General features: G+C 45.3%; 1 protein-coding gene across 4 annotated transcripts in view; it reads left to right on the forward strand.

The window, feature by feature from the left end:
• Window positions 1-15,638, forward strand: part of LOC119971178 (myosin-3) — a 1,049,419-nt gene that overhangs the window by 517,601 nt on the left and 516,180 nt on the right. For all 4 annotated transcript variants that reach the window (XM_038806379.1, XM_038806381.1, XM_038806380.1 and 1 more), the window contains one exon: window positions 4,563-4,646. In XM_038806379.1, the coding sequence (XP_038662307.1) occupies window positions 4,563-4,646 (84 nt within the window). The remainder of the gene's footprint in view (window positions 1-4,562; window positions 4,647-15,638) is intronic.

A 15,638-nucleotide genomic window follows, 5' to 3' on the forward strand; every position in this document is an offset into this window, starting at 1 on the left:
AAGCTTCAGGGGCTGGTTTAGCACAGTGGGCTAAACAGCTGGCTTGTGAAGCAGAACAAGGGCAGCAGCGCGGGTTCAAATCCTGTACCGGCCTCCCCAAACAGGCACCGGAATGTGGCGACTAGGGGTTTTTCACAGTAACTTCATTTGAAGCCTACTTGTGACAATAAGTGATTTTCATTTCATTTCATTTTGGATTCCCTGCTGCCCGGCACCCTCCCATGAATGTCACCGACCCTGAGCTCAGGCAGAGATTTGGGCCAGATACACAAGACTATAAAGGATACCAACTCAGGAAATGGTAGGCAGTTTAATAGGTGGTCTAACAGCTGTGTAACTGAAACGGAGCATTGCAACTGACCACGCTACTCCCTCACTGATATGACCCAAATACCCTACCCGAATACCCCCAACCAAACTCAACTACACCTCCCAACCAGATTGGGCTAACCCCTCCCGCCCCCGAACTCCCCACCCGATTATTTGCACGACCATCCAACTACACCCCCGGACCAGACGCACAACCCCCCAGCCCGATCACATCTAATTATGCCTACCTCCATGCCCATGCAACCCCCTCACCAGACCCAACCCGACTAACTCCCTGACCAGACCCGGCTTCCCCTCCCCACCCAGGACCTACCCATGTCACCCACTCATCTACTTATCCATTTGTTTGCTCATCTACTCAGCCATTCACTAACCTCCACTCATTCGTTGCAAGACTTGGACTTAAAAAGTTACCTAAATATGGCAGCTAATGTCCTAAACGAGTGAAATGTCCGCTCCTTTCCTCGATCCTCCTTCGCTCACTGCATTTCCTCTGGAGGGGCTGCGCTGCCCACACCTGCAGCTGGGATTAGACGATCCTGGATGAAATGGGTAGGATCGTCAGGGGTCAAAAAGACTTCATGGGTAGAAGCAATGCATCCAATATGGCCACTGAACAGAAGAGCGTGGCCATTATAATTATTGCAAACTACTTTACATGATAATTTAAAAGTGCTCTCAGTGATTATGTAGGCAAATGTAGTAATAATTTTATGCAGCTCAACTACATAATAATTATCTACACGATTGAAAGTGGGCAGAGGTAATATTTTTGCCCTTGTTTACATATGAAGTACAAGTGGGCCATTCAGCTACTCAAAACGTGAGGCTGGATTCTGCAAAAATGGGGCTATGTGGCCACGCCGCGTAAAAACGCTGGTGTTTCACTCCAGACATTCCTCCAAAAAATAAAGAACAATTCACCTACCTGCAGGGGCTGGCAGGGACCCAGGGAGGTTCACGCAGTTTTGGCTGCGGATACAGGCCCCGCACTTCCGGTTCCAAGTCTGGACCTCCAACAGCCGCGCCAGATGCGATGACGGACTCAGCTGGCGGACCTGGACCAATAAACAAGGTCCCACCGATCTGCCCCACACCGCTCCATATGACCAGCCCGATCGCCGCCCCGGCTGTCCATAAGGCCTCTCCTGGTGCTTGATTCCCCCTTCCCCCACCAGGGTGGCCACAGACTGAGTCCCGACCGACCAGATGAGGTTTGAACCAGGCTGTCGGGAATTCGGACGGTCGGGACCGGAGTATCACTGGGAGGGCCTCTGACAATGGCCCCCAGCCATGCCGCGAGATTTGCTGCGAACGATTCTCCGGGGACCGGAGAATCGCGGGAGCAGCGCTGGGCCCAATTCTCGTGTAAACATCAATTCTCTGCCCCCACGCCAAACGCGATTTCGGCACGGGGCTGCGGAGAATACATCCCAAGGTAAACAAGGTATGGCCCAAGGGGAAACTGATAGTTTTTTGACGACGATGTAGTTTCAGATCTTGGAATTCTTTGAAGGATCCATCAATAGCCGGAGATGGGGAAAATTAACTGTTTTAAAGAAATGTTGCTGATTGTCTTTCAATCTTGTGACTTGTCTCAGCTGCTGTGGTGAATTCAGCATAGCTGTCAAAATATGAGCAGAGTTTTCAGAGCAGCTTGTTGGATGTGGATTGTCTGGAGCCTCCTCGGTGAGTTGGGAGCTCTTAACTCGATGGGCTGAATGGCCTCCTTCTGCACTGTAAATTCTATGATATCTATGATTAACAAAAAGGTTTATTTTTGCAGCTTTGTACTGACAGAACATCAATCAGGCATGGAAAAGCCTAAAAGAAGAGATGTGCAATTGTTATAATGTTAAGCTAACATGGCATGGTGGAGGATTGCACTCCAATTAGTGCTCTCACTTGTTTAATTTGTCCTTGGTGAGTTTGGTTGAGGAAGAAATATTGGTCAGGACACTGGGAGAAATATCTTCTTCTTTGAATGTGCCATGGGACTTTTTAATAAACCTGCGGAAGTAAAGCAGATATAAAACAATACCTAAGAAAGCAAGGTCTCTCATAGGATTGATACTTCTAATCTATATCAAATAACAAACATGTTGCAATTCTAAAATATGCCCTATGTTTACTCAAAGGAATCTTTTTGTACATGTTGTTTTAACTGACTGCAAATTGTTTTCTGGCATTCTTCGACCAAGTGGCAGCATGTATTTTAATACTCTTCAAATACCATAAAGTAGAGGATGTCAAGATTTGGTACTACGTGCCGATGATAAACAGAAATTGAAATTTCTGACAAAATGTAGTTAAGTAGAACGCAAAAATGCATAATTCTGTATTTAAAATTCATTAACATGTTTTGATAAATGCAACTGCTATTTAAAATATGATTTAGGAATTTGTTAAAGATGTGTCATCTAATATTGGGTTTCAGAAATTACTTGAGCTTTCTGATCATGGTTTAGTATGCACCTGAACCCGCTCTATTAGATTAAAATCTTGTAGTTTGTTCACACATATCAAAAAATATGAGAAAATTTAGTATGCAAAATTGACTGTCCTCGCTTTTGATGAGAAGACTCCACTTGCTTTTCCTAATCAATAATAACATTAAGGGAAATCTTTAAAACTTAGCAGGTGCGATTTAATGGAAATGAAACGGAGTCTCGTTTTGGGTGTTTAGCCGGATGTAACGACCCTTCTATTAAACGGGACTCTGCTTCATTCCTGAGCCTCGGCGAGGAACGTCCCACCAAGACTGCATTTCGGCTCACTTCCTGCACTGACGAGCTCAGCTTGATCTCTGGATCCTCCACCTCGACCTCCGGACCCGCCCAATGCCCCAACTTAGTAATTATGGGGTCCTCGAGCCAACTGCACCCCACCTCATAAGGGCAGGGCATCCCCGGGCCAGATCAATGGAATGGGCAAGATGCCACCTGGGCACCTTGGCTTAGCCAGCCTGGCTCCCTGGCAGTGCCCCTGCCAGTGCCATCTAGATCCCTGGCTGCAAGGCTGCCAGACTGCCGGTGTCACCCTGGGCACGGCGGCACAGTGGTTAGCACTGCTGGCTCACAGCTCCAGGGATCCGGGTTCAATTCCGGCTCAGGTGACTGACTGTGTGGAGTTTACACGTTTTCTCCGTGTCTGCATGGTTTCCTCCGTGTGCTCTGGTGTCCTCCCACAGTCAACATTTGTGCAGGTTAGGTGGATTGGCCATACTAAATTGTCTTTAGTGTCCAAAAGGTTAGGTGGGGTTACTGGGTTATGGGGATAGGGTGGTGGTGTGGACTTAAGCAGGGTGCTCTTTCCAAGGGCCGGTGCAGACTCGATGGGCCGAATGGCCTCCTTCTGCACTGTAAACTCTTATGATTCTAACTGCCAGGTGGCACAGCATCAGAGGGTGCCCAGGCACCACCCTGTCCAGAGCACAACCACTCAGGGATCCCCAATCATCTGGGAGACTGCCCCCCCCCCCCGAAAGTGCCAGTACGCCTGGCCCACGTTTGTGGAAACCAGTGCTAAACGGCGCCTGCTTGGGATCTCCGAGGTAAGGTTGTTAAATCCCGCGCCTTGGGTAACTCCGTCATGAACATATTTAAGTAAGCTTAACTGCACACTTTATGCAAACCTGGATCCCACCCATTGTGGGTGGGATCAAGATCACAAGATAAGTATAAGGAGCTTTGTAACTACCGACCTCATTGCATCCTGAGCCATTGGATCGCGCCCAACCTCATTAAATATTTGAATGAAGCAGTTGAAAAACATGCTTGGTGAATGTAGTAAAGTGATGCTCACTTGCATAATCCATCACTGCTTTAGTGACTAAATACTGTAATTTGTTGAATGTCAATCCTTGGTCTTAAGTCCACCTTATATTAGCAGTGACTTAATGCTGCAAATCCCACCTTCAGTGCTTAACGGGAGCAGTATGCATCCAGTTTGCAGTTGTGAGTGCTATTTGGACACAGTTGTGGGGCCCTAGAAAGAGTGAGCATTTGGAATCTAACAGTATGGGTCATAGGTTTCATTTTGACATGTGTCAGCTGTCCGTGTGTAGTGTCAGATTCACAACTGAAATTTCATGTCATCTGATTAATGGTTTTAATTAAGAGAAGAACCCAAGCATGTGGGGGAGTGCAATGGCAGAAAGTTCTTGTTTGTCTCGGTTTCCTTCTAGCACATCTCGTCCTTCTAAATTTACATTTTATTTCCATCTCTACCAGGCGGAAGAGACCAAGTTTCAGTTAGAAGGGGTGCATGCTGAACTGACGACGATGAAAACCAAATATAACCTTGCAATGAACGAGGTAGGGAACAATAAATCAGAACTTTAAAAATCAGAATATACATATGATGTGCGGTCGTGTGGTACCATTTATAATCATCATGGATGAATTTAGTGTTTTTTTTTGCTGTGCTAGAACCGAAAATAATTGGATATTTGATGAAACAAAGGTTTTCATGTATTCTGATAACGGTTAATGCTGTGTGCTACTCATTGTCTTGTCCAACTGTCTGGTCTGATCTGTCTCCTAGACAGTCATTGCACTACGAGTCAGTTTTAATGTCTGGTAGCATTCTAAATTTTAAAGGTGCCATTTTGAAATCATGCAGGCCGTACAATATTATGCTGGTGAGTAGGTGTGAACACATAGTCAAAGAGAGCCACCAACTGGGTATTACGTGGTACTACAACAATGTTAAGTTCATTTTAAATTAAACCGTGGACGTTTGATTCAGTACACGGTCCAGATACAGCTTTGCAGATTGATGATTATCGGATAAAATTTTAATAGTAATGTCTCAGGTTTTGTTAATTTGAAACTATGGTTGTGATAAAGATATATATTACTATGGGAATTAACTATCGGAACAAATGTATAAACCTTTACACAATGGTAATTTTGCAGTGATCTTGCCTTTGTTACTATTAAATATTAATTCAATGATTGTTAAGCATTCAATGTGATGTCCTGGTGGTGTGTTAAGGTTCTACATTGCTTTTCATTTTTAAAGGACAATATATACAGAAAAACTATTTTTTTCAGTGATTTTAGTATTCATGCTGCGTAAAATCCTCCTCGTTTTCGAGCGATATGGTGACTAGCATATTATACTCTCACTTTCACAAGTGGGGACAAAATACTTACGGTAACCTCAGATGTCTGTAAGCACGTTGAAACTGTTTTTTTCTGTGAGATTTTGGATTTCTTCTAAACCCACTTTACAATTTTGCAGAGGATGGCTTATTGCTAAATCTAAGAGCATACTTTCAGTATAAATAGTATGAGTGAAAAATGGTCTACCGGAGAGCATTGTTACCTATTACATAGGCAATTTTCCTGATATGTAGGAGTCCAAAAACATCAGATCGCCTGCCATTTTTGAGCTGATGCTCATTCACTTACATAAAACTGATCCATATGGAAGAGATAGTCAGACACAAAAATCTGAAGAGCGTACAAAGTGAATTGGAATACGGCTGATCTTGCAGATTTCAGTTCAAAGTTTTACCTTGTGAAATTGTTCATTTACATTTGATGGGTTTCCAAATTAAATGCACTTTTGATGCCAAAGGAGATCTTCAAATGGAAATACTTTTTTTCCCCAAATATTTCCCCCTGCCTTTTTATAGAAGAAAATAATATATTTACCTTCCATTTACTGGCCTTTATATTATGAAAATCAATTTTCCTGCAGACAGAAGGATCTTTCAGCAAGGTTTCTCTCTCTCCAAAGCATCTTTGTGTATCAATTATGCATCCCAGAGCAGCTCCATTGCAAACAGTAAGCTGAAAAGGGTAAAGGGAGGCTTCAAATCACTTTGAAGCCATTCAAGCTTGAGAAACCATGCTGCAGGCTGTACAATTTGCATTCCCTGCCTGTAGCATTGTTTCCTGGATTCAGGTAGATCTGTAAGTGTCCCTCATGCTGTTTGGCATTTGTGCTTCAAATGGCTGCAATGGAAACTTTTATCACTGTTATTGAAGCACCCCAACAGGAAGGGACATTCTGCTCACACCTCCATGGCAGGAAAATTGACATTTTCCAAAAATTCCTTAAATAAATTATATTTTCAACCAACATAACCAAACATAGATTGCTTGATTATTCATCCATTTATTGTTCATAGTATCTTAATGTGCAAAATGTGGTTGCCAGAAAATATAGAAAGACAGTACATGTTGATAGCTTAAAGAATTCTCTACTCAGTCCTTCAAATATTTTTTCTATGTTAAAGGTACTTTATAAATAGTCATTTTCTTATAGTAGTTGTAACTTATTGGGTTTGGATTTATTTTATTGTCATGTGTACCGAGGTACAGTGAAAAGAATTGTTCTGCATACAGTCCAGATAGATCGTTCCATACATGAAAAAAAACATAAGACATACATCAAGACACAATGTAGTAGATAGTCACAGGCAACGGGTGAAGCAAATGCAGTGCAGTACTACTCAGTAGAGAAGATGTGTGAAGAGATCAGTTCAGTCCAATTCAGGAGTCTGGTGACAGCGGGGAAGAAGCTGTTTTCGAACCTGTTAGTGAGTTTTCTCAGACTTTTGTATCTCCTGCCCGATGGAAGAAGAATAACCCAGATGGGAGCAGTCTTTGATTATGCTGCCCGCTTTCCCAAGACAGCAGGAGGTGTCGACAGAGTCAATGGATGGGAGGTGGGTTCGCATGATGGACTGGGCTGTGTTCACGACTCTCTGTTGTTTCTTGTGGTCTTGGGCCGAGCAGTTACCATACCAGGCTGTGATGCAGCCAGATAGGTTGATTGCTTTGTAAGTTGTGAATAACAGGAACATCCTTCATAACATTTTCTAATATGCCAAAATCTTCTTTGAGATGTCTCTTATAGCTGATGGCTCTTGTTCATACTGAAATCGCACTCGCTGTGTGAGAAACTCAACCACATACATAGCACACCTTCAAAATTCTTGAGACACAATCTCAACAGTGGCCACTATCTAATCGGAAGAAGAGATGCTGTTCCTCGGGCTTATATTCAGCTTCCTTGGGACACTGCAACAGGCCGAGGATGGAAATGTAAGTGTGAGAACAAAGTGATGGGACAGAAGCCTAAATAGTGACACCTGCATTGACAGCAACTATGTGCAGTGAATGCGTCCCCCTGCAGTTGAGGTGGCAGCAAATACAGTCAAAACAAAAGGTGTCTTTGTGTTTAAGTCCACATTTGTCACAGAATCTTAGAATGCATAATCATAGAATCTCTACAGCGCAGAAGGAGGCCATTTGGTCCATTGGGTCTGCACCGACCCTCCGAAAGTGCACCCTACCTAGACCCAATCCCCTGCCCTATCCCTGTAATCCCACCTAACCTTTGGACACTAAGGGGTAATTTAGCATGGCCAATCCACCAAACCTGCACATCTTTGCCCTTGTGGAATCGCACCTCATTTGGTGACCTCAACCTCATTGACACTCCACGTCCCATCCCAGCTTAGAGTGGTCACTCCAGACATAGGGCATGTTTATCCATTGGCAGTCATATACTTATATTGGGCAGATGGAGTTTCCTATCATTAAAAGACAACTAAGGATCTCCTGGAAATGATGGGATGGCAGAAGGCAAAGAATTTCAAGGCCAACAAATACTACAACTCCAAAAGATTGCTTTACAAAATTATATCTCTAATTGGTCACATTAAAATGCTAATGTTAAGACACCAGGGATGTTTGTCAGTACTTAGTTAGATTAATAAGGCTTAATCATGCTCAGTTTCACAGTAAATTAGCAAAACAAAATGAAAAGCAGCAATGGTACATCGCAGTCCTTTTAGGGTTCACTCTTATAATAAAAGAAAAGTACCTAGACTTTACATTTGGGATGCATTTCTACTGGGGAAAAAATTCTATTCATCAAGAAAAGATCAATTCTGCACCCTGGTTCATTAATAATGTGGATGTAGACCCTCCCTTATACCAGGGTGTCCTGCCAAATTGAGGGCACTGATAAGGACTGCAGCTAGCAATCCCATGTGTGACACATCATAGTGGTGGAAATCCTGAAAGCCCGCACTAAGAGCATGCATGTTGAGACTGCCCACATCTGGCAGTTTCTTGGCCCTGCCACACCATATACACTAGCAGGCCCCAAGACCTGGCCTGCCATATCATGTGACAGCAAACTGCCTGACCTGGTACCTCTTGCCTACTGGCAGTCTCGGGTGCTTGTCTGTGAGTTGCTTGTTAAATAGAAAATAAAAACAAATTTGTTTTTCTTTTCCAGACCATGGGCGGGATTCTCCAACCCCCCCCGCCGGGTCGGTGAATTGCCCGGGGCCGGAATCAATCCCGCCCCCGCCGTGTCCCGAATTCTCTGCCCCCCGAGATTCGGCGGGGGCGGGAATCGCGCCACGCCGGTCGGTGGGCCCCCCGCGGCAGTCGGCGGGCCCCCCGCGGTGATTTTCTGGCCCGCGATGGGCCAAAGTCCCACCGCTGACTAGCCTCTCCTGCCGGCGTGGTTTAAACCACCTTTCTTACCGGCGGGATTGGCGGCGTGGGCGGGCGCCGGGGTCCTGGGGGGGGGGGGGGGGGGGGGGGCGCGGGGCGATCTGACCCCGGGGGGGTGCCCCTGCAGTGGCCTGGCCCGCGATCGGGGCCCACCGATCAGCGGGCGGGCCTGTGCCGTGGGGGCACTCTTTTTCTTCCGCCTTCGCCATGGTCTTCACATTGGCGGAGGCGGAAGAGAACCCTCCCCTGCGCATGTGCCAGTATGACGTGTGCAGCCGCTGATGATCCGGCGCATGGCCGGCGAACTCCTTTCGGCCCCGGCTGGCGTGGCGCCAAAGGCCGGTCACACCAGCCGGCGGAGTGGGAACCACTCCGGCGCGGGCCTAGCCCCTCAACGTGAGGGCTTGGCCCCTAAAGGTGCGGAGACTTCCGGACCTTTGGGGAGGCCCAACGCTGGAGTGATTCACGCCACTAATACGCCGGGACCCCCCGCCCCGCCGGGTAGGGGAGAATCCCGGCCCTGGGTAGTGAAACACCTAGGCTGCCATAGTGGTCAGTCGTGTGATAAATTTATTTTGAGTTATTCACTAATCTCTTTATTACTGATGTCCAAGGTCTTGCATCTGGTGTTCCACTGATACAAATACTTGGACAGGAAATGGGGTATTTATTTCCATCATTTATATGCTGTTTATGTTCATCTGCCTGTATATGGACAGTATGCCATTGAGCTTGGTCACTGGGAAGGGGAGGTTAAGGATACAATTTTCTGTCCCTGTTTCCCTCAGAAAAAACAATAGGTGACCTGGAATATCTAGCCTTGAAATTTGTACAATGGAATTATATTTCCTGAAACTCTGGTTAAGTAAAAAAAATTCTTCATGGAGGTTAAGAATGAATATTGGATTTTTGACTCTAATTCAAACAATCTTGCAGCTAATTAAACATTTTACTTCTAAACGTGTTGTCCTGTGGTACCAGTCAAACTGTGCCTGCCCAAGAGCTGTTGATCCATTATATAATCTAAACACATTGCTGTGAAAAATCTGGCCTATATTGATAGTGATAACAGATCAGAGACAACAATAATGCCGGAGACAGGATAATTAAAGCAAAATAAAAGCCTCTTTTTCATCAGGAGCCTTTTGTTGATGTTTAAAATGGTGCTTTTTGATAAAGCAGTAGTAGTGTTAATGTGAGTCATGAATCACCTACATCAACACTTTCATGATGTTCCTCAGATTGATTTGCTCAATTTATCAGATTTTATTCAACGGTTCAAGGAATAATAAAATAAAAATACTACTAATATTGGAAATCTGACTGGATATTTTGTTTGAATAAAAATTAAATAACATGTAGTTCTTTTGAAAATGAAGGTCAGGCATTGTCTGATGGACAAAAATGCAATAAACAAGGAGTGGAAACTAATGTATTGCATTCAAAACAACAATTTATGTTTATATACTGCACTTAATGTAGTAACATGTGCCAAAGCAGTTCACAGGAGTATTATCAAACAAAATTTGGCACTTAGCCACATAAGGAGACATTAGGACATAAATTTAAAAAGTGTGAGAAATACTCGGTAGATTAGACCGCATCTGTGGGCAGAGTTGACGTTTCAGGTCTGTGACTTTTCATCAGAACTGTAAAAATGTAATAGGCTTTGAACAAATGAAAGGGGATGGGGTGTGAGGGGGCGATGGGGAGAAAAAAAGGGAAGGTCTATGATAGGAGAGAGGTTGACGAAAGGTTTCATGTTGCAAGGCCAAAAGTCATGGTACCAGTTACTATCATTTTGTGGGTCCCCCTCCCTAGCAGTGGTATCTTTCCTGTTTCCCCCTCCACCGCCTGTTCAATGGAATCACACTTCAATATCTCAACCTCCCCATAACTCATGGTATCTCCTAGTCCACTCCTTCTTCCCCTTCCAGAACCTTCAAACTAAGTTTTTGTACATCAAATACCTAGAACTAGTTCCAGATGTGGTCGTCTACAGCATTAAAAGGTTTTGAGCGCAGCCACCCATAGTTATTCACTCAGTTAGAAAACAACATCATGCCAAAGCAAGAAGTGGTGAATACTGTTGATGTAACTAGTATATAGTGTGTCAGAGTATAACTAAAAAAAACCTTTGCTTTCCATGCAGCTTAAGAAAAAAATTGTATTTCATCTTTAGCAAGTTACACACAAAATCATAGCAAATCCAGCTGTTGCGAAAGGCGGTAACCGGCTACAAGTTTTCCCTTTCATCAGAGAGTCGGAGGGGGCAGGAGAGGACAACTGAGACTGCGAATGCCCAGCATTGCACTCGCAAGCCAGCACACATGCCCAATTGATCCCGCAGCAAGGTGGGAGTGCGAGCTTGATTGGTACTGCGTGTGCCCATTGATCCTCGGCATTCAAATACTGCACTCAACAAAACATTCCCGGTGCAGGCTGCGTGCAGCACACTTGCACAGTTCTCATGGCATGGCATACCAGTAGATAAACTTTGCAGTAAACCATCAGTAGAGATTCGGATTTGAGATCCTGGTCCTCAAATGCTCTTTTTCTCAATGAACCGAATGCTGAGCTGGCATATTGGAGGCGATGATGAATTTCATCATCTATGTCTGTCTTCATTGAGAGGATGCTCCCAAGATATGAAAATGGTCCTCCAGGAATTTTACAGGATCTCACCATTGTTCTTAATTGATGGGGGGGTTGCTGTGGAAGCTGGTTGGAAGAGGACCTTAATTTTCAGGGAATTTAGTAAAAAGTCCATTTTCTCTTATGCTTCATCATAGAGCATCAACAATGACCTGCAGCTCTGTTTGAGTGAGCATGCACACACAAGAATAACCTGTATTCTGAAGCTCTGTGACTGATATTGGAATGGTTTTGTTTTGAATTGAAGGTGGCATATGTTTCCTGCATGCTCTGTAGATTATCTCCCCACCTGTGGGTAATTTGCTGGAGGCAGCGCGCAGTATTTGCAGCAAGCAAAATGGAGAAGAGAGTTGGTGCAATGGCAGAGCTTGGGTTGATCCTAGTTTCACCGAGGTATGATTTGTGGTGATTCTTTTTGTGAGGATTACAGCTTGCATATAATTGTGGAGTAGGTGACATTTCTGAGGGCAGACAAATTTCAGGCTACACCATAAGCGTTCAATGTTGTCAGAGTTGAAGACTTTAATGAGGTTGAAAAAGGACAGGCACAGCACAGTTGGTGCTGTTCCTTGCACTTCTTAAATTTGCTGCGCAATTAAAATCATGTCTCCGCATTGGCGGAAAGCGCAGTGCAACATTGAAAGACTTCCTCGGCCACTGGGAGGTGGTGGTTGAGGTCAATCCTTGAAATATTCCTCCTGATGCCAGACAGCAGAGGGAAACCCCTGTAGTTATGACATTCAGACTTTTCTTCCTTCTTGAATATAGTCACAATTACAGGATCCTGAGAATCTTTGGAGAAGCTGGAGCAGAAATTCAAAAGCTGTAAAATTATAGGAGCAGCATTCTGACCAGACTGATGGCCCCTGAAGTGCAGATTCGGCTGGGGATCGTCTGAAAGAAGCTCCTTTGCAGAATTGGAAGCAGAAAGGCAGAAGTAAAACTCCACTGTGCAGTTAATAGTGAGTATCTATGGATTTCCGAGTCAAAGTTGCTAGCAGGGGTGAGCAAACAATTCAGTTTGTAGCTAGCAACCCATATCAGAAATCACCCCGGCCAGCCCAGATTCTGAGTCTTCACCATACCACACAGTGACCGAGCTCATTGTAAGGGGGTAAGTGATCAAGCTCATTGTAAGGGGGTAAGAAAGCAGAAGGTTGAAAATAAATCTCCGCCAAAACCGGAAACCGACTGATGATTGCCTCAAAATCCTTTGACATCATAGGAAAGGATCCAAAATGTCGATTTAACAAATTGCTGCAAGAAACAAAATGAAAAAGTGGAACCACTATTGCCAGGGAAGCCTGTAGAAATGCAACAAGCGCATGAAGATTCTTTGAAAAAAAAGGTTGCTGTGGCTCCATTTTTAAAAGCTGCACAGTGTTTAAAGCTGTACTCACCTGAACGTTAAAATGAAATGAAATGAAAATCACTTATTGTCACAAGTAGGATTCAAATGAAGTTACTGTGAAAAGCTCCTAATCGCCACATTCCGGCGCATATTCAGGGAGGCTGGTACGGGAATTGAACCGTGCTGCTGGCCTGCCTTGGTCTGCTTGGTCTGCCAGCTCTTTAGCCCTGTGCTAAACCAGCCCCTAAAACAACCATGGACAGCACGTCAACATTACCACGACACATTGGACTGACCCAAGGGCCAAACCTGACACAAACGTGGGAAAAGTTATTTGTTTTTATACTCATTTGATGAACCCGCTAATGAAGCAATCCTAACGAAAGGCATTGATGCTTTGTCAGCCAGCTTTGATGGGACATTAAAAGTCTTTGACAAATATTTTAATATTCATGTTGTGAAGCACAAAGAGCTTACAAATGGGAATAGAAAACCACCAGTATTGTTTTGAAAGGGTAAAAAATAATACCAAAGCAAACCATACAATGGCTGCAGAAATAAATCTTGGACATTTTCAGAACTGTGATGGCAGGTGGTAATGCTGTGCCAGCTGATCATGATTGAAGGGAAAATCACAGTGTTCCAACTGCAAATGGTAATGAAACCACAAGGAGCGTGATTACAGAACTGAACCTTTTACTAAATACCCTGAAAATTAAGGTCCTCTTCCAACCAGCTTCCACAAACAAGTCTTCTGCAGAGACAGACATGGCTAACAGTGAAAACAAAATGAAGGACAAAGCTCTGCTGCAGACAGAGAAAGAAAAGACAGAAATATGATAGAACGTTTGTATCAAAGCTGAATTGAAAGACTCGAAATTCAAGGTGTACTTAGGAAATGTACCTTTAAAAATGCTCGATAAACTAAAATCTTCAATAAACCAAACTGTTCAAGATCTGAACAAACAAATTTTTGAGGCGTACAAGGTGGGTTGAATGATGAGAAGAACGGAATAAGCCAAAATCTGAATTCTGTCCAGATTTGGGACCTATCTCCAGGAAAGCATAAGGAGGGAATGACAACTCTAAATTGTTGTCAGATCGAAGTAGCAGTTGTGAACGCTCAACAGTACATTTTGACCCAATGGCAAGCAGGAATGTTATTCCAGGAAAAACTCTTTGAAGAACTAATATATGCCCCTGGAGAAACAGGCATTAAAAAATATATCAAACGCTACTTGTTACAGAGATTTGTAGGAACTATCAGTAGTGACAAAGCAACGCACTAAAGAACAGCATGAGTTGAAAAGTGGTCAACAAGAAAATACACAGTTGGAAGAACAGTTAATTGTCTTTCAAGATCAAATGCAAAAGGAGTACACATCTCTTCAGCAGCATGTAGAAATAAAGACTGACTTGAACAGCAGAATGGAGGAACAGCAGAACAAAACACGAAGACTCTGTTGAATTACAAGAAAACTCAAGAAATAAGCAACCGAGCTTCACAAAGAAAAGGAAAACATGTGAAAGGACCTTCACATGCTCTGGGAAATTATGAAGAGAAACAAAACGAATTAAATGTCTCTCTGAAAGAACCGTTCGCAGAGAAGACTCGGGGATGTTCTATATTCCAAGAGGTACAAGAAGGACACTGCAAAGTTGAATCAAATAATTCCATATTCTGAAAAAAAAACTTGGATAACCATTACAATTCCAAAGATATATATGAAAAATGAAAATCAAGAACCTAGAATGGCAAGGGAAAGTGTTTTAAAATGTTTTTATTTTTATTAAATTTAGAGTACCCAATAATTTTTTTCCAATTAAGGAGCAATTTAGCGTGGCCAATCCACCTAGCTTGCACATTCTTGGGTTGTGGGGGCAAAACCCACGCAAACACGGGGAGAATGTGCAAACTCCACATGGACAGTGACCCAGAGCCGGGATTAAACCTGGGACCTCAGCGCCGTGACCCGCAGTGCTAATCCACTGTGCCACCGTGATGCTCTATGCAGGGCCGGCTCAAGGCACCGGCAACTCGGGCAGTCGCCCGGGGCGCCATGTGCTAGGGGGCGCCAGAGACTCGGGTCCCGCGCATGCGCAGTTGGGCCGGTGCCAACCAGCGCATGCGCGGTGGCCGCCCTCCCCCAGGGCGGCCCCCCCGGCTCGGTCCGCTCCCCCGGCTCGGTCCGCTCCCCCGCTCGGTCCCCTCGGGTCCGCCCCCCCCGCCCTCGGTCCGCCCCGCCCTCGCGTCCGCCCCCCCCGCCCCCCCTCGGGTCCGCCCCCACCTCGGGTCCGCCCCCCCGCCCCCCCCTCGGGTCCACCCCCCCCCTCGGGTCCGCCCCCCCCCGCCCCCCCCCCTCGGGTCCGCCCCCCCCGCCCCCCCCTCAGGTCCGCCCCCCCCTCGGGTCCGCCCCCCCCTCGGGTCCGCCCCCCCCGCCTCCCCCTCGGCCCCGCCCCCCCAAGGGCGCCGAAGTTCAGCTTGCCCGGGGCGCCAGCAACCCTAAGGCCGGCGCTGGCTCTATGGCAAGGGAAAGTTACAGTTCACACAAAGGAACATTGAGAGTGCAGAGCCAATTTGCAGAAGTCAAATTACAGACTTTGTGCTTGAAAGATAGCACAGAGGAATTAGGGGCGGGATTCTCCCATCGGGTTGCTAAGTGCCGACGCCGGTGTAAAAATGGGAGCCCATCCTGCGGCCCACAGGCGGCTAGCACAGCGCTGGAGCGGACCGATCCTGGCTAAACTCAGCGCCGCGGGGTCCGCACATGCACAGTTGGGCCGGCGCCAACTAGCGCATGCGCAGTGGCCTT

The sequence above is a fragment of the Scyliorhinus canicula genome, chromosome 9, assembly GCF_902713615.1.
Source record: "Scyliorhinus canicula chromosome 9, sScyCan1.1, whole genome shotgun sequence".
Lineage (NCBI taxonomy): Eukaryota > Metazoa > Chordata > Chondrichthyes > Carcharhiniformes > Scyliorhinidae > Scyliorhinus > Scyliorhinus canicula.